The following is a 20406-nucleotide window of genomic DNA, read 5'->3' as shown; positions in this document are numbered from 1 at the left end:
TGATAAAATAATCATCAATAATCGATAAATATCATAGAAATTAAGTTCGCATTATATACTATATGATATCTGCTATAATTTATTATATAATTTGTTAAACGAAATTCGATAAATAAACGAAAAAAGTATTAAAAATGTTAAAAATCTAAAGATCACTTACGGGAGATCCATCACGGCCGCCGTCTGCTGCGTAAATGAAGGCAGGATCAAAGTAGCTCCATTCTGATTGGTTGTTTGTCTTCCAACGTAACCACGTGACTTTCATCGATCTAGATAGGATATTCAAAATGAACAAAAACTAATGTTTACATTTATAGCTCGTAACACGCGTAAGATATAAGATATTCGTTATTTAATATTTTAATACGCGTAAATTTTAATCTCGGACTCGTTACTCTCGCGTAACGTCAACAAAAACAATCTTTTTTCGATAATTATCGGTTTAGTTCTCTTTTATATTTCGTCGAGTAAACGTCGAAGATCACTCACTCTTTCCGTATAACTAAAATTTTAATAATTTATAATTTTGATAATTTTCTAATAATTTAAACAATTTTTTATGTACACGGAGTACAGTAAATTAATATTTAAACAATAGTACATTAAATATTACAGTACGATTAAATATTACATAGCATAGGACACGCGTTAAATATAAAATAATTTTATCGTTGTTATCCTTACGTAAAGTCAACAAAAACGAACATTTGATTGACTTTAACTGTTACCGAAACAGTTTTCTTTTGCACTTCGACGAGTGAACATCGAAGCTCTCTCTTTCCGAAACAAAAGTAGATACAATCGCGAAGTAGAGTCAGTGTCGGTTTTGATATGGAACTCATCTATAGTTTCTTATTTTTTTCGAGTGCAACCCTTGGAGGAGCGATCATCCTTTTCCAGTAGGAAAAAACCGAACTCGATTTTTGTGGATTTCACCAAGTATTGGTAAACGATCCTCAATTAATCATTATTTTATTATGTATTACATAAATAGTGAATTTTGTGGTAATATAATTGATATAATTAAAGTGATACATATACAACAAATGGTTGATTAAATAATCATTAACATCTGACATAATAATTATGCTTTGAAACAATAAATATGTGTATTTTTAGATATATTTCAATTAATGTTAATTTTTAAACAATTTTAAAAAAGCTATAAATCGTACATTACTAAATGAAAAATAATATTAAATGGATATTTAATATAGAATTAGAAAAAAAAACGCATAAAAGTTTATACTAATTTGTAATAATTTTATATACATCATATTAAATGCTTCTTTCCTTGCACTTTTATATTATATCAAAATAAAAATTATTTTTACTTTGTTGCATTAAATTATTAAACATTTCAAGATGTGACTAGTAGTAAAATAGTACTGTATTAGTTTTAAATACAGATATACATATAGATATTGAAATATTCAATATAGAATGTAAAAATAGTAGGACAATGATCTATAGCACTTATAGTTCTCTTAGTACTCACAGTAATATTTGAATTAGATTAAAATATTTCCAAATAAATTTTTGCTGTTTTTAAAAGCTTACTTTACCTCGAACTTTAAAAAAACCTAATGCATTTTTATTATGTACTAATGCACCAATTCCACAGTAATTCTCTACAATTATAGATCCAGTAACCATATTGCATTCTTCTGGTAATAAACTTAAGATTGCTGCATGCATAGCTTCTACATCAAATCTTGCCTTGTCCATTTCAGAACCTATCATTATAAATTATTTTGTTATTTGACATTACCCATAAGATTAAAGATTTATATAAATGTAAGTTTTCTAAATCTACCTCTATGCCAAAATAATGGATGACTGGCATATGTAAGCCATGGTATATTTTTTGCAAATGGATTCCATTTTTTACTCAGAGATAGTGGATGTCCTTTATTCCACATAAGACGTATTCCTAACATATGTCGCTTTCTGAAAAATCAAGATTAGTTAATGATCTAATTTCAAATTTTACAAATACTTTTTTAAATTCAAATATTTAAATCACATATCTATAAATTCGCACATATCTGTAAATTTACAGTGTTGAACAAACGATTTTAAAGCTATAATCAAAAAGCATAAGCAATTATAAAAATCATAACACAGCACACAAAACATAATATAAAAATAGCACAACTTACATTTACATTTGTTGGCACAAATGACAACTCTTCAAAAACACACAGAGTAATATTTCAGATTAGATGAATATAATAATATGATAGCTACATAAAAAGATTGAATGTATAAAAATTTTTATAACTGACACACATATATATATATATTATCACAAAAGCCATAATGCAAAAAATGAAGAACGAAAAATTATAATTAAAGCAGATATGAAATTCCATTCACTCTATTAATATACCTAGGCTCAAATTGTGTAAGATTGGAATATGTAGTGAGTGATGACCATTCTTGACGTACGGCACAATTAATTACGTATGACATAACTTCTGCCAAACCATTTAATCGTCTATAAAAAGTTCGTTTCACTTATATTATAAAGAATATTAATTTTAATTATAGTAGCGCCTTAACATTAAAAGTAATAATATTCTTTTCATTAAACTTACGGTGCAAGGGATGATGAAGGATAAATCAATTCACCTATAATTACTGTGTCAAGATTTGTTAGGGATACTTGACTGTACTCCAATATTTTTAATGAAATAAAATCGTATTTCATAGAATAAAGATATTTAGTTGTAAGTAATACAAGTCTTTCTTTTTCTGTATCCCATAAACTTATTCTGTAAATAAATACTTTTTTCATAGAAATATTTAGCAAAATTATGTAATTTCAGTAATATCAATTTTTATGCACTTTATTTATATATTCATATAGCTACTTTTATTGTTAATATATCAAACATATTACTTACAAGTATGAATTATAATAAAAAACTATCCACAGTAATACTTACTCTGTTAAAAGCCAACTTCCAACAATATCATCATTACTAACTTTCTTTAAAAACTCATGACAATCTTTTATTGCACGTTCTACAACTTCTTTTCTATCAGTAAAAAAAGTATGCACGTCTACATTTTTAAATGGAACATATGAGATATCTTTAGAGAATGAAATTTGTTCTGCAGTTTTAGAGCTATCTTCTGTATCTAATTTGGTAGCAGAAGAGCCTTAAGAAAAAATAATACTTTTTTTTATTAATAAAATAAATATACCTTTAAATGTTTATTATACAAAATATTATTATACATTATTTGAAATTAAATATATAGGTTATACCATAATGTCAATAGTATGAAGTTGTTAAAAGTATAACATATTTAGAATATCTTTGGTAAATAATAGATAATACACATCACATAAATTTTCGATAATTAAGTAGATTAGATAGCCATCATTAAAATATGTCGTCATATATCAAAATTTTTGAGAGAAAATTTATATTTTATTTAATACTTAATATCTATTCTATTAAAGTATTAATAATATTATTGATAAATTATTTATAACTTACCTTCGCTTCCTTCTGGATCTTTTGCAATTTCTAATGTAGCAGTTTTAAAATTTACCGCGGGTTCATCATCCAAAGATACTTTATCCATTTCGTTGATGTTAATATATCTTAAAATACTGTAATACGCTACACAACTGAATGTTTCCAATAAAGATTTATTTAATCTATTGTTAATATGAGAATCAAATTAATAACATTAATATATTTTTATTAGTTACACAAACATTTTACAAATCACACACTCGCCATCTCTTATCGCTCTAGATGGCGTACGATGACGTATTATTGAAATATTATCACGAACGCGATAAAGTAATTTTGATTAGCGCCATTTTTTATTCATAATTTATTATTTTTTATATAGATTATTTTTACTGTAAATATATAAGTATATATCTTTAATTTTATTAAATTATTTATTCGATACTTCAAATAAAAACAAATTGAAATTTGACATCAATACGCATCCATGTAGTTAGACATAAATTAATTATGAGTTATATATATATATATATATATGTATATATATATATACATACATATATATACATATATATATATATATATATATATATATATATATATATATATTAAATATAGTTGTGCATATACACATGCTACTCTCAGATCACACCATAAATCTGTAACCAAAAATCTTTACTATTTTACACTGTACAACATAATAAATTTATAAAAAGTATTCGAACTTATTTAGTTAGAATGTTATTTGTACACATCTTATATGATTATTTTACATATAAGTATTGTTATAACAAAAATGTAAATATATTATAATTACATTACTTAAGTTTCCTTAAAAATCACCTACTTTTATACATCGGTTTTACAATTTTTTTACATACTGATATCGCGATTTAAATACTTTATAACTTTGTAGATAAATATAGCATATACAAAATTATTACATATATTTTGAAGGGGGAATCATTTTTTTTTACTTATATATACACGTGTGTAATATATGTACCTCTTCTTTTTACAGTTTTTTTTCTTTTTTTTTTTTCTTTTTTTCATATTAATTTGTATAAAAATTACATATATTATATGTGCGAGTTAACAGAATGTTTTAAATTATTTAATAATTAAGTGCAGAACTATTTACTACCAAAAATAAAATTATTTATATTCTTTATAACACAGCAGCATATTGTGCCTTGCATCAGTCTTATTACCAATTATTTTAAGCGTAATAAGGCATTGCTGATGTGCACTGTAAGAAGAAAAGATCTTTTGACTAGTTTATTAAGCAAAATTATATTCAACTTAAACCCAAAACATTATTATATGACTACTTGTAGGATTGAACATCTTCAAGCATATTGTCAGAAGATGAAAGTGTTAAACAACGCTCTTCATGCATTCCCTTAGCATAATTGATTTGTCGTGAAACCTAAAAGAAAAAATACAAAATAAAAGAAAAAATATAACATGTTTATAATCATTACAGTTTTTAAAAGATTATGTATTTACATGTTTAGCAACTTCTTCGTTATCGCAACGAACTTTTGGTCTTCTTAATAATTCAGAGCCATCAACAGTTAATGATCCCGAATCCGTTCTGGATATTAATTCTATGTAATATAATGTTGTGCCGTTACTTTCATTTTTATGCATCGGTTGGCAATACAAAAGATCTGCTAAATTAACTTCAGTCACGACAGCTTTTGTTCCTCCAGAAATAACACGCACCCTTTCATTTGATACAAGTACTTTTAAACTTTCAGTACCGCTACGTAAACATTCGTATGCTAAAAGTAACTCTGAATAATCACGATTGTTAATACTATAAAGAAATTCTTGTCCTTCAGCCTGTTGTCGATTATAGGGTGGTAATAAAACAGCTGCACCACTTGCAATACGTGGAGGTCTGTCTCGTTTTGGTATTGTACGATGAGCACTAAAAAATTATATTTTTATAAAATTTCTGAAAATATATGCGTACTATATTATATAATTTTTCTATTTCTCTATACCTTCTGCTTGTCTCTCGTACCGCAGTAGCAGTTTCTGTAGCAAGATCTAATACACCCACAACTGGTTTTGTAATAGTTCCTACTACTCCTTTACCAAAGCCAGCAAAGAAACCCTGAAATTATATATAAATATATATACAGATGCGCGCAATTATTTTTATTTTTTATCAAAATAACATTTTTGAGGAATGCGAGGTTTTAATTCACATTTTTTTAAATCTATATAAAATCTATATTACATACTGGAAAGCCTTCATTAGTAGCTCCATCATAGGTTTGTTTAAAAATACTTGTAACACCACCTAACAAACCAAAGCCAAGTCCTTTCAGGCCAGCAACTAAATGATCACTACTGCCTGCAGTATTTGCTCGAATTCTTTGCCTAGCTTCTTCGTGTCTCTCATCCATAATTACACGTCCCAAGCCATCTGATAAAGATTCTGTTACTTTAGCTGCTGAGTTTGATATACCATGTGTGACATTTTTCACTAAAGTTTTTACACTGCCTTCATATATTAAACCAGAAACCCCTTCTGTAACATCATTCATAAATCCAAGAGGATTACCCAAAAAGTCTACAGATCCTAATATAACAGCTGCCTGCCATTTTAATTCCTGTAAACATTTTGAAATTAATATAACAATACTTATTGGAAAGTACGTATATTGTAAGGTACATAAGAAAAATTAAATACTGTACATCTTTGTAATGTTTTATAATCGAATGCAGTAAAAACTGAATATTTTCAAAAGGATGTCTTTTAACAAATGGTTCTAATTCAATCGTGGCGTCTTCAAATTTGATCAAAGTTAAACCCAATTTTCTTTTTATTGCTTGAAGATGCGATGGTAATTTCGTAGTGGTGAGCACACTAAGTTTTACCTAAAATATTCGATTAATAGCTTATATCTTATATTCTTTATATATTCTTCACAATATGTAAAACTTTACAAGTGAAAGATTTAATATATATATATTTTTTTTTATAAATACCTGATTAGGGATAAGTTTTAATGCACCAAAATAATATCGTTTGGCATGAGAAGCAGATACTTCGGAAATAAATCTTTGTGCTTTAAAATCATTTTCATCAAGAGGTACTTCCATCTCAGATCTACCTGCTCCTACGAAAGCTGCTAACTTCAAAATTAATTTTTCTTCAAGATGTATGCACAATGGTTTAATGCTGACTATCAAATGTTTGTAAATTTCAGCATTTTGATTTTTAGATTTTAATTTTTCTACAGCCACGTGTATTGCAGGTCGGTGATTATTTTCTGTGCGCGGAGAACGAGTGACGTACAAAACAGATGTACATTGTGCTTCAACAAGTTGATTATCAATTTGCACATCTTCAATGCTTGAATCTAATATTGTATTAACGTTTGTTTGCGTGAGTTCCAAATTTATACCAGCAAATCGTGCAAACAACAATTCCTCAGGTGGTCTTTGCGATACAATTGATAATCCCAAACCTGTTGGTAAATTAATATTTAATCGCAATTCATGAAAGTCGGGATTTTCAGTATCAACGCGAACATGCGTAGGACGTTGAGTAACAGCAATATGTGACCAGTCACGTTCTTCGAGTAAAGCAAATGTCTTTTTCTACAAGATAAATTATTAAATTATTAAAGAAGACGTAGAATAAATTAAAAATATAAATAAATCAAGAGAGAAAGAAATTTTTTTATAACTTACTCTTTCTTTAATGTCTAATATCTGTAAAACGCGTGTTGGACCATCAGTAATTACTTTCACTGATAAAAAGCCAGAACCTGGTCGTAATTTTTGTTTCCTAACACGTTGTTCGACGGGTGGTGGATTCGTATGAATTTGTGGACCTAGTACGGCCTCGCTCCCTAATAACATATATTTAATAATTTATAAACAAATACATAGGATTGTATATACTTTTGAATTAATTTAATCTATTCAGCAAATAGAAATAATTTCATTATTAGTTGTATGCGATAAAAAGAGCTGTTATGCAATGAAATGAAAAAACAAGCTATGTTATTAGCTCATTATATATTGCATTAGTATATATAATACTTATATATAAATTTTTAGTGTACTTTATATTAATACGTACACATGTGCCAACGGGCAACACTGCCGCCTGTAACATTCATTAGTTATTTAAGCCCTTTAATTAATGATTTATAAATTATTTATTATAGGACTTATATTTTCTAAGCTGCATAGTTAAAAGTTGGCACATATATATCACTATTTAGATATAATTTGCAACGAAATAATAAACGGCAAAGTATAAATGAACATAATAAGAATGATAGTAAACAAACTATTGTTAAAACTGAAATTTCAATCGTAAAAATTATGCAACTTAAATACATTTGTAAGATTTGAAAACGTTAGAAACTTAATTTTGTCTATTTTAAATCATACGAACACATACAAACCTACATGTTTTATAAAATCTGTATAACGTAATTTTTAAAATCCAACCTTCGTGTAATCCCATAAATCCATCTTTTGATTGGACACACATATTCCTATGTGCACAACATAATCGTCCATCATCCGTAAATCGCCATGTTTGTGTAGATCTTCGTCTTGGATCTGGTTTTCTTAATGCTAGAGCACAATAAGTAAACGGTTGTGGAGCTGTGCCTGCTATATCTAATACTAATACGGTATCTGGCGTTTTTGAATGCTTATCTCTTGGAGGACTAGAACCTGTTTAAATAATTTAATGTGTTAAGAACAGAGTTATTTATATCATATAATAATTACTAATTAATTTTATTATTATGTGACACCTTCATGTTGTAATTGTCCATCACTACTCATTCTCCAAAGTTGAGATCTAGCACCATATTGTTTTCTACGAAGAACAACCCAACCTCCGGGCCCAGCTTCCAACACCAATCTTTGTGTTTCAACATCTAATGGATCTGAACCATTATCTTCTGATCCAAGATCACAATCATTTTTAAAAGTTCCTGTTTAAAAACAAACTACATTTATACTTTGATGTTTTATATTATTAGTAAAAATCATGGAAAAACAATTATTATATAACATGCTTACCAGTGAATGCAATATAAATGAAATTTTCATAAGTTAAACTACGTCCATCTCCGAGAACATTTAAATCATAAGAACCTGTAACACTACCTGGGGCTGTTAATACTAAACCAGTTGGTTGAATAGGTTCATCCAATGCATACGGTACGGACGAATGAGGTCTTACACTCCATTCTAAACTACCAGGTACAGATATCTATAAAAATAACAAATAATATGTTATGTTAATTATTTCATTAATGCTACGAATAATCAGGTAACAAATCGTTTACCTGATTTACGATCAACGGAACTTCAGAAAAATTATCAACTCTTATAGGAGGTGGCATCGTATCCGCATCCGTAAAGACAATAAAATATGTACTTTCCTGCAGTACAACATCAACTCGTAGAAAATTCATTTTTCCTATTGCATCTCTAATGTTGATTGTTAGAGAATAATTATCATCTAATTTAATACCACCTGACCACATACAATTTGGTAAGTCTTTAATTCGAACACATAATAATAAATCTTTATCAAGTCTTGGCCAATGAAATGGCATATGACAATCAGGCATTGATGTTATATATGTTGCTTGAGCATCTGGATGAGTCTAGAAAAAAAGGAAAAAAAAAATAAGAAAGAAAAATTTTGATCTTTATAAATTTTAGAAAAAAGATTAAATTAATGACAGATAAAATTAATTTGAATTTCACTTACAACTGTAGTAGTGAAGCATCTCTGTGCTAATTCCAAAGTATAAGAAGATCTATTATGCAATTGATAACGTGGTGATAATGTAACAACTGTTGTAGCTCTATACCGTCCTCTAGCTGTTCGCGTTGCTACACTAATAAGATACACGATGTCAGGTCTGTTCTCACGTAACGTCACTCTAAGTCGATGTACCTGAAAAAGATATATTTTAAGTTCATCAAGAACCAATATTAAAAAATCTTGAAAAAATCTTAAAGATAATATTTCCATTTCATTTTAAATCACAACCAACCTGTAGTCCAGGTTGTAAGTGAAAGTGCTGAGACCATTGTGGTACACCATTTGAATGAACTCCAGCACCTACTCTTACTGATAAAGTTCTGCTAGCTTCTTCATCGCTGAAGGAAAACAATAATGGTGCAACCATTCTTGCTTTCTCATGTTCCTCAAACTGACCAGCTGCTTCAAATCCAACACCTTCTTGCTTGAAGACAAGTGGTAAGCCCGTTTTATTAATAATCCAATATGGTGAAGTAATGTTAATTTGCACTGCAGAACCTTTTTCAACAATAATAGATGCATACAAAAATAGTATTCTGCTATTAGCGTCTGTCAATTTAAGACGCGCTGTAAACGAACCAGTGTTTTGTGGCAAAAATATCTGCAAATATTCATTATATTTATAATATAATATAGAAGCTGAACGGTGTCAATTAATCAAAACAATTTACATACTGTTCCTGTACCAGGATAACCTTCTAAATGTATTATTATTTCTAATTGTTCATCAATATTTGGACAGTGTAAATCAGCATTGCTACCAGGTCGGATTCTACCACTTTCTATACCTGCTTCATACAACAACTCATATGGTAGTAAATTAGTCAATGTGATAGGTGCCATTATCATTATTGTATGTGCTGGCAATGTTTGGCCAGTATCAATGGGATAATTGTCACGTTTTACAGCTATACACATCCTATAAGAAAAAAAAAAAAACAATAGTATAAATAATGCTATTAACAAGTAGTTTGCTATCCTACTTAAACTCACCTAAATATATTAGATTGATTACTTTTGCAAGTAATATGACTTTCAGTAACTTCTGACGGTTTTTTAATAATAGTCCAATCTATTGGTTCAATACAATATTGAAATAAATTGTTTGGAAATATTGGTCTAAAACTCATTTGCATGCCAATGTGCCCTAAAGGTACTGAAATTACAGACTGTGCAGGTACTTGGATAATTTTACCACTGATTGATGAATTTAATGGCAAATCTATATGTAACATACAATTATGTAAGTAATAATCATTAAATATCAATATTAGAAATAAAAATCAGAACTAACATCCAAATGGATTTAAGGACTTCTCCATTTTAATTTCAACCGAATGTGCCAATTTGTTATTTATTTGCAAAGCTGACCTAACTGTGATCAATTTCCTAGCAGAACCCTCTAATTCGACATCAAACACTATTCTGGTTTTTGAAGATATCACCTGAAATTTAAATATATTTCTACATTTTTGTTATACATAAATTGTCTTAATAACAAAACTATTATTTACCTGGTTTTTTAGAATATCAACGGTTGCATGTCGAAAATATATACCAACGCGATCAACAGTTACCGGATCTACTGCTGTCCAACCATCGACGATTACTGCCACTTGATGTCTTCTTTCAATATGCGTAGCATAATGACGTAATTTTCCTCTTCCTTCAAAAGTAAATGGTATTGTATCTCCTGGTGTTACTTCCATCCATGTTTCATCTTTTTGTAGAATACTCTTTGATTTAAAGTTTTTGCCAATGTCCTTTATATTGTCTGCTGTGGCAATGAAAGTTTTAAACCATAATTTGGATCCAGTTTCATTTTTTAAAGCGAACGGAATAAAGGGTGAGCGACGGCGATATCCTTGTCCACTTACTGTTAATTTATTTACACCATATTCTCTACTAGATAAATAATAATCTTGTGTCCAATTGTGCTTAACTAACTGAACAAGTTCTACCAATGTAGATGTTATATTGACATTTACAGAGTCTTGGGAACGAATAAATACTTCCAATCTTTTTGGATCAAGGGAATTAGTAAGCATTTGTTCCCATTGAAGATTAGCATTCCATGGCTCAATAAATGGTTCCCAACCACAAAGTACTCTGTTGTAATAATCAATGCCAAATGTTGCAGATATTGAGCCATGTCCTTGTAATATGCATGCACCTGTTTGACTCCATGATAAATCAATAAGTGTTAACTCCATAAGTGGAACATCTGCATCTCTACAATCATCTATTACACATATTCTGGCACATGCCGTTTGTACTTCTATGACAGTAAACATCGATTCGTTTTTCGAAGTAACATCAGAATTTGGTATCGCGTTTTGCGTTAACCATAATGCCGCTTCATCCAATTGGCCGTTGCATCGTTCTAGTGCATCTTTACAATCTGTTTCCGTAAAGCCAAGAGCATTTAACTTTAATATTTGATTTTCCATATTACTTAATAACTCATGTGATCTCTGTTTAGCCCATAATGTCTGTTTTGGTAACGAATTTAACATTCTAGAGAACATGGTTACATCGTGATAGCTCAATCTCACACATAAGGGTTGAAATTGAATTTCGAGACATTTTTGCTGTGTTAATTCTATACTAGCACCAACCGGATCAATAATAGACAAAGCAGTTTCTTCTTCCAATCCCAAAATACAAGAGAATAATTCACAATGTGATAAGTTACATGATAATGGCTTTTCATCTTCTTGTGGTACCGTCTTATATGCTATAACAGCTGTACACTTTAATATTACAGCATTAGTATCACATACTGATGTGTCCTCAACAAAAACTAATTCAGAATCTGTTATATTCACTTTTATTTCTACTGGTAATGTATTTAAAGAAAGATTGCTATTGTCTTGACAAATGGTTACTTGCGTCATTCTTGGTATTGGATTAGGTTCGGGTGAATTCAACATTACAAAATCTCTTACAGCTTCCCACCAATCAAGAATTGCTGTAAGTCTCATGCTATGTAAAAGAACTGTAGTTGCAGCGCTGTTATTGCGTCTTCTATGATGTACCTCGGCTTGTACACGGTCCTGAATATTTGTAGAATCTTTTAATGGCTGCAAAATACTTGTAAAAACATTTGAACGTTTATTAGCAGGTTCGTCCTGAAATCGCATATCGGTAATCAATATTTCTTGAGAGACTAAATCAATATCTTGTGATCCATCACTTAAAGAATCCAAAGTCAACATTGATTTTATAAAATTGATACATGCTAAAGCTGCAATATCATGATTGGGATGTAACTTTACTGTTACATTTACAAGTTCTAGAGTTATACACGATTTTGTCCAAACTTTTTCTTGATCCTCAGTGGTAGGCATAGAATAGTCTACCTTATCATCTAAATCTTGCATGTATAAACGTAGATCATCTAAATTTTCTCCAATATTATAAGACAGTAAGCCACGAATTAACATGTATTGAGCAGGATCCAAAGCACAGTCCATTGTTGAAAGAACACCATGTATACTTAAATCTGGAATTTCTCTACTTATATGAACATCTAAATTTCGTTCGATATGTAGATTTAAGTGACACATTTCAGTGAGCAAAGATAATCCAATCTTTTTGATAAAAAATCCTCCAACCATTAGTGCATCTATGCTTTCTTGATCATCAGCTGTTATTCTTTCTGCTGCATAAACATCCATATTAACAAGTTCTAAAAGTGTAACATCTAAGAGACATTCTTCAATAACTGAAGAACTTTCAAAACTATTTTGAACTGTTAATTCTCCAAGATCTAATAAGATTAATTCGTTAGACGTTGAGCTAACTGGAAGCAATATTACTGGAGCTCCAGCATGTAATTCCAATGACAAACGCATGCTTCTAGTTTTTGTATCTATTGCGACTCCAGTATCGGCTCGTAAATTTGCCATAATAGTCCAAAGTTGTGAAAAATGACCAAAAAAGGCTTGAAGCTCTGCTACAAATCGCTGCGTGTGCACGTAATGAACAGCAGACATTTCCAATTTTAATCGTGCGTCATACGGTCTTTCTTTAGAATCAATATAACTTGTGTATTGAACATTCAATGCTTTTCTACCAGATGAGAGAAATCTTTCCCTGTAATATCTGCCATGTGGCGTCAGGTCGAGCAACGACATAGAACCTAAGGATCCCGATATTTTTGTTTTACCATCTGCTTTTAGAATAAGCATACTAGCATTTGATACATTTGCTTTAGCAATTTCACGATCAGATTGTGTCAATACCAAAGTAAGAGATCTCACTTCTATTTCAAATTCCGATTTCGAAGGAACATCGAACATTTCGTTTGTTTCTTCTAGTTCTGCAGGTACCTCATGCGCATAAATTTTAGGATTTGTCTCTGACGGTCCTGCTATTCCAAAAAAGTCAAATACGACCATCCATGACTCCACACTTATTACTAAGTCTAAACAATTAAAGTCTACAGTTACCATTTTTTGAAAATAATGCGTTCCTTCATAATCACTGTCTGGTTCTATCATTATGATATTTATTAGAACTAAATTTTCTTCACTTGTAATTAATCCAGGCGATGGTGGTGGTGTATTCGGAGTACCGATTAACGATGGCGGAGTTCTACGCCAATGTGCAGGAATCGTTCCAAACAAAGTATCTGCTTCTAATCTATCAGGTAAACTTCCTCTTCCATAATCACTTCTAAATTGTTGGACAATAGCTAGATCAGGACAAGATTTAGATACACCAGTAGGCAACTTAGCCCGGGTTGGAGCCGACGATTGCATCATATATCGATGTCGTGATCCAATAGGACACAGAAGATCTTCCATAAGAAGAGAACGTAAAGAAACTTGCATAGTTGATTCGTTTCTCTGTAATTTTTCATATTTTGCAACAAAATCTCGCATCGACAATTCTACCAACGGTTGTTCAGAGTGAGCTTGTTTTAATTCAATACTTAAGCTGGGTAGCTCGAACAATACTTTTATAAATAAATCCAACTTTTCGGAATAAGTTGATGTTTTTTGTAAATTATGTGATTTTTTTATCACTGGCGTACTAGTAGGCATTGACATTAATCTGTTCGTGGTATCTAATAATTGTTCATATTGTCCACGCGATAACGACACTTTTAAAGGTGTCAAGACAACCCCATGAACTTGAACTATCGGATTATTTACAAATTCGGCGTCCAATAAATAATTAGAACTCTGTGTCAATGTGTTTTCCTTTTCAACTATAATCTTCAACAATGTGTCATGTAATATCGGTTTGCCATACTCTTTACAAGAATACATTTCCTCAGCCCTCAAAGGCAAGTTATTATGAACTTGATTAATATTTGCAGTAGTTTCAAGAGAATATAAATTCATATCTCGAACTTCCAAAGTTATTCTATGTTTCATCATAGAACTAGGCTGAGGTTCATGTTGGAGTGACATTGTACCTAAATGTGCAACAAATACTTGTGTACTATGCGACGATCGTGGAATTACAAGCACTGGACTATCCAATACTATATCCAGTTTTAAAGACAAAGTGCCGGAATTTTCTAAAGACATTGAAAGACTAGGTAAACGTTTGCGGGGTGGGATCGACCAATCTTCTGCATTTACCAAACCGATCGCCATATCTGTTGCTGCTGCACTAATTTGTCTAGCTAGATTACTCAAGTATTGTTTAAATTCATCGGCGCATGAACGTAGTTCCGACAATAAATGTGGCGCGTGTGTATACCACACACTTCCAACGCGTATTGTTAGATCAACAGCAGTCTCTACGAGCTCTTGTTCATGATATATAGTATTACGTTTCGCTGAAAATCGAAATGCTTCCAATTGATCCGATACATTTGCAAAATATTCGGCCAATTGTTGTGGCGATTCAGCCAAGGGATCTCTGCCAACACTTAAAATTCTCTGATGAACTTTACCAATCGTAGTTTGATCCAATACTTGTAATCCTCCGAGAGATCCCGAAATTGATGTTTCCGTTGCCAAAGTTGCTTGTATTCGTGCTTCCGACATCGTTGCTGTTGCAACTTTTTGCCCAATCAAATGATTATCTTGCATAACAGCTCGAAGAAGTAATACGTTCAATCTATGAAAATCAAAAGTAATTTCTGTTCTTGTTGCTACTTTGGATCCTGTATCTTGATATGATAATGATTCTTGTCTTTCGATCAATCCAGGCTTTATTTTTCGTGATGGCAAAATTCTTCGAAAAAATCCCATTAATTCTACGATCGTTTCTTGATTAGCAATGATATCTAAATTATTAAATTGTATATTTGCCACTCTTAAATTTTCCAAAGGATCATAAACCAGTGTTAATTCTACAATAATTAAAGCTTCTGTATCTAGTTTATCCAATCCAATAAAGAAACTATTTCTAGGAGAGCTAAGATTAGCTAAATTAAATAAAGCATGAGTGAGAGCAATTGGAGTGGTTAATTTTTTAGAAACCGAAGGATCCGGAGATCCAGGCGATACCGGCGAGACTGGAGACGTAGGTTCGGAATCTCTCAAACTTCCAGACACACTATCCATACCAACGTGTTTATGACTAGCAACCAACAATTCGAAGTCAGGACCAAATTCTTGAAGTGCATCTACTAACAACAATCCGTGAACCAATAATGATGCGCTCAAATCAACCGTTCTTTTACTTAAAGCTGCTCTAACACCGGATACTTGCAATTCTGCAACACTACGTCCTCGTGATTGTAATTCAAATGTCATTTGATTGATAATAAATTGAACCATCATAGCATGGCTTACAGTACGTTCTTCAGCAATTTCTCCTTTCTTAGGGCTTTCAGGTTCCATATTAATTATGTCCGATTGTGAAACATTGGCTGATGCAGGGAAGCTTGATAATAAGTTATACATCAAACGAATTGCTTCAACTTTTTGTTCGTTTACATGTACTACCAATCTTGGTAAATTTCCAGACACAGTTACAGATGGAAAATTTGGATCTGTTGTGGTAACAACTCTTCTCTCAATTTGTAAAGATATATTGAATCTTTCTAAAGCATGTAAGGTAGATGTACTCCTAGATCGAACATGTTTCCAATTGTCTTTTACTTTTCCTACTAAGATTTGTAAATCTACTAGATCAACGGAATAATGATCATATAGCTTTTGATGTAACGCAGCTTCTGATAAACCTTGGAAATCATGTATGGAACCATTTTCTTGACTGCCAGGTGGTGTTGAACATGGAGTTTCAAATCTTTCATCTTCGTCATCACTATTCGTCGAACCTGCTTTTGTAGGTGCTTCGACGTTCTCAATATTATTTGATAAACGTAACTTTCCAAAATCAACGACTACTACAGCTGCATTAGAATCTATAAAGTTTTCTACAAGTAAAATTTGTGGAGCAGAGATATTGAACTGTAAGTCCCAGGACGAACGATAAACAAATTCTCCATCCAAAATTTGTTCCCAATTTTTGATAAGTTGACGTCGCGTTCTTCGTTTCATTGCTTGTAATCTTTGATTTGACGAATCTCTGTGAGGTTTGCACATAAAATCGATAAGCCAATGTATTACAGCTGGATTATACACCACATCCAAAGATTTTGAATAAACGTGTAGAGAATGATCCGTACACAAGTGTAGTGGTTTTTTCTCATAAATTAATTCAAATAATTGCTGTGGCACATGATTTATCAATTTCTCGGACGAACCACGTGTACGAGATGTATTTATGACTTGTGGTTGCACCAATATAGGAAAAGTAGAATTATCTGTTAAGTAATCGTGAAGATATAAGGCACCTAAACTTATAGAAAATTTATGAGATCCAGATCTAGGTCTGGATTCATAAGTTAAATTAACTCTTTCAAACTGCAATTCTATTCTAGTCCTTGTATTATCACTTTCCTTCTCTGTAGTAGAAAGAGATATGGCTCCCTTTGATAAAGTGAAATTAAATTGTCCAAAAACCGTATCGCGACATAATAGAGTATCATCCATTGTATCAGTCAATGCATCCAATAATTCTCCATCAAAGGTTGACGATATATTTTTGGTATCACTGTGTGATGTCTTTGAATACCAGCCCCACCATTGTGGAAACCATTGCACTAATATTCCACGTGCTTGAGGAACATTGACATTTGAACTTTGTGCAAGTTTTGGAGGTCGAACTTTATACATAGCTATTTCTCTTAATGCTTTAAGCTCTTCGAAACTACGTTCTTGTTCGACTTTCTCTTTTATATGTTTAGTTTCTGGTGGTAAAATAGATGTTGGTGTACCTGCAATGGCAATACAGTATAATAATAATAAAATAAGAATAGTATATTGATAACAATAATATTGTTTTATATAGCACTTATAACAGATAATATTAAATTATGTATACCTAGCAATTTAGTGCATGCTTCAACATAAATAATGTTTTCTTTGCCTCTAACAAGCATATCATTCCAAGATAATTGAGGTTTCAACGTTTCTCTGCCAATATGACATCGTGCAGCATACTTCCACCATTCTTTAGGTGCTGTACTAATAGAAACATTCGGTCGACAGCGTCTTTGTTGTTTTCGACGATCTATATCCTCCAATTGTTTAATGCATTCAACAATTTGTTCGTATGCTTCCTACATTCAAGTATAATTTATTAATAATATAATGTCAACATTCTTAATAACTATAACTTACATCTGTGAGAACTAATGGTACTTCATCCAACAAGAGATCCACTATAATCCTTGGTTTATTTAAAGATCTTAAAGGACGTTCAGATCTATCTCTTTTGATGTGAGCTCTTGCACTCACAGGTGATAAAATGTGATTTCTAATTAAACTTTTTGTTTCATTCATAGCAATCTATTTGTTAATTAACATTAGTCAAAAAAAAACACAAGGAATAAACATCATATATATATATATGTTAGAAATTAGATATCTTGTTATGATACATACAGCTAAATCACCAAGATTAAGATGACTAAAAAGCTGTTCTTTCTTTACGTAATTCCAGTAAATAGAAAGTCTATCAAGTTCCATAAGTTTAAATGATGCATCTGTAAGATTCCATGAAGTGGAACATGGTATCCAACTGGCATCACAACTTTGTGCAGTTAATGCACCTATTGTAATACCCAAAGTAATGGCACCATCTATCCATATACATATAAATATATATAATTATTTATTAGAAATATTATTAATTATTAATTAATAAAAAAATTTACCATTTGATAATGTCAATCCATCTTCATATCTTATGTGAACATCTTTTATATTTAATTGTAAATTTTCTATAATATTTGTTACTAACGAAGTGCCATAATTCAACCAAGAACTATAACTAGTAGCATAATAACCAGGATCTCTATCTGTATCAGCTCTCCATCTTGCTTCTAAAGAATCTAATCGATTAAGCTTATATTCCAAAAGCGCTTGTTCCTCTGCTTCATTATCATACTATTAAAGTCAATTATATTGTTAAAATTATATATTTTAATAAAAATCATATTAAAAATATAAATAATAGAATAAATTCTTTTACCTCATCAATAGAAATTGGTCCTATTACTACATACAATTGTTCTATTGCTATAACCCATGATGCAGTCCTTATTTGCCTAACTGGTACTTGTAATCTAATTTTTCCAATAAATCCAGATTTAATTTCAATTGGTAAACCAATATGACGCAATGCTTCGCGCTTTAAAGGTAAATTTTCCAATTCTACTTCTCCTAAAAGCAAACAAATGTACATAACAACATGTACGTGATTCTTATATTATTATAAAGCTATTGATTCATATCGTGTAATAATTTGAAAAGATATAATACTTGTATCTATATATATACAAATATATATATACATATACACACATATATATATTAATTAAAATGAATTTTAAAAACTATTTCAGTAGTCTTCAGCATTAATTTATCTGACACAGAACATAACTGCTTTTATATTAATGTCACATTGATGATAAAAAAAAACAAGGATAAAGCTAATACTTCATATAATATAGATAAAATATATACTTAAAAAAATGTTTAAACAAAAACTTTGTATTTATATAAGTGCTTAAGAAAATTATTATAACAAAACATTAACCTACCTGACAATAGTGCAATACTTAATTGATCTGTATTTAAATTTTCTACATATTTTCCTAAATAAGTATTTAATACCCAGGCTACAAGTCCTTCCAACATTTTGAAAAATGCGTCGTAATTGTTAAAACTGTTATAACGTCCATGTATATTGTTGTAAGCATTAAGTAGTTTTTGTAGGTTAAATCGAAGAAATTTCAATCGGAATAATGAATGTATGCAATGATAAGAATACCAAATTATAATGATAATGAGCTTTCATTTGACCTGCATTTTATAAACACTTTGCATATAATGCTTGTCATAACATTTTTTACATTCTTCGAATTTATTAGCACTAATAAAAAAAAGCACCATACATTTGTCAACTTAGTTGATCACCACTGATATCAACATTTATTAATCCGTATAAATATGCACAATTATTATACGTTTAAACATATTTTCTTAATGGTTAATAACTATTTCGAATCTTTTGCGAATATTTATTCTAAGTTTAATTATAAAAATAACTCGGTATCGAAGTATAAATATCCGACTATATAAGAGTGTATGATTTTTTTAACGTCTATGTAACTCATGACTATCCATTTTGCCAACAGAGAAATATTACGAATATATTGTCAAGATTAGATCATTAATTTATGGATTTTTAATCGATATTAAGCTTTCATTTGAAACGATATCGATGATCAAACATGAAATAACCTTTGATTTTTTAAAACTACACTTATTAGTTGAATTAAATATTTACACCAATCCTATGACTACATTCCGGAATAAGTTATCATTTATTGGTATATTACAAAGTTAGAAAAGAAACGATATATTTAGCTATTGCAACATCTAACAAACACATATATAGATGACAGATTAAAATTTTTTAAATGTATATTTTTTATAATGATGTAATTATATATCGTTATACAGAACTCAACTCAAAAGAAGAGATTAGTCATAAGTTTTGTCCAAAGATCAATTTATTTAATAATTCGATATTTTGAAAAAT

At 30.3% G+C, this 20406-nt stretch overlaps 2 protein-coding genes and 1 long non-coding RNA gene across 5 annotated transcripts; 1 reads left to right on the top strand and 2 right to left on the bottom strand.

The window, feature by feature from the left end:
• Positions 1-398: 398 nt before the first annotated feature.
• On the top strand, positions 399-15895 carry LOC127062671 (uncharacterized). Its single transcript, XR_007781180.1, has 4 exons — positions 399-945; positions 10848-11002; positions 13874-13975; positions 15764-15895. It is a non-coding gene; the product is annotated as an uncharacterized LOC127062671 (long non-coding RNA).
• LOC127062669 (tumor protein p63-regulated gene 1-like protein) lies at positions 1307-3770 on the bottom strand. Of its 2 annotated transcripts, XM_050991290.1 has the most exons (6): positions 3513-3770; positions 2952-3168; positions 2601-2777; positions 2393-2500; positions 1817-1950; positions 1310-1736 (listed from the first exon to the last, which is right to left on the bottom strand). In XM_050991290.1, the coding sequence occupies exons 1-6, from the start codon at positions 3598-3600 to the stop codon at positions 1549-1551; spliced, it is 912 nt and encodes a 303-aa protein (XP_050847247.1). In that variant the 5' UTR covers positions 3601-3770; the 3' UTR covers positions 1310-1548. The 2 variants fall into 2 exon arrangements, with proteins under 2 accessions (XP_050847248.1, XP_050847247.1); XM_050991291.1 differs by lacking the exon at positions 2393-2500 and having other exon boundaries at positions 1307-1736.
• On the bottom strand, positions 4153-20116 carry LOC127062663 (intermembrane lipid transfer protein Vps13D). Of its 2 annotated transcripts, XM_050991281.1 has the most exons (24): positions 19403-20116; positions 18832-19022; positions 18515-18746; positions 18243-18439; positions 17979-18146; positions 17680-17917; positions 10836-17572; positions 10616-10766; positions 10315-10543; positions 9997-10240; positions 9554-9922; positions 9265-9453; positions 8834-9157; positions 8565-8757; positions 8294-8476; positions 7980-8210; positions 7603-7629; positions 7209-7369; positions 6501-7115; positions 6207-6389; positions 5750-6121; positions 5507-5619; positions 5004-5430; positions 4153-4923 (listed from the first exon to the last, which is right to left on the bottom strand). In XM_050991281.1, the coding sequence occupies exons 1-24, from the start codon at positions 19497-19499 to the stop codon at positions 4822-4824; spliced, it is 11973 nt and encodes a 3990-aa protein (XP_050847238.1). In that variant the 5' UTR covers positions 19500-20116; the 3' UTR covers positions 4153-4821. The 2 variants fall into 2 exon arrangements, with proteins under 2 accessions (XP_050847238.1, XP_050847239.1); XM_050991282.1 differs by lacking the exon at positions 7603-7629.
• Positions 20117-20406: the final 290 nt, after the last annotated feature.

Source organism: Vespula vulgaris, chromosome 3 (assembly GCF_905475345.1).
Source record: "Vespula vulgaris chromosome 3, iyVesVulg1.1, whole genome shotgun sequence".
NCBI classification, from domain to species: Eukaryota; Metazoa; Arthropoda; class Insecta; order Hymenoptera; family Vespidae; genus Vespula; species Vespula vulgaris.
This window is presented reverse-complemented; position numbering and strand designations above follow the sequence as displayed.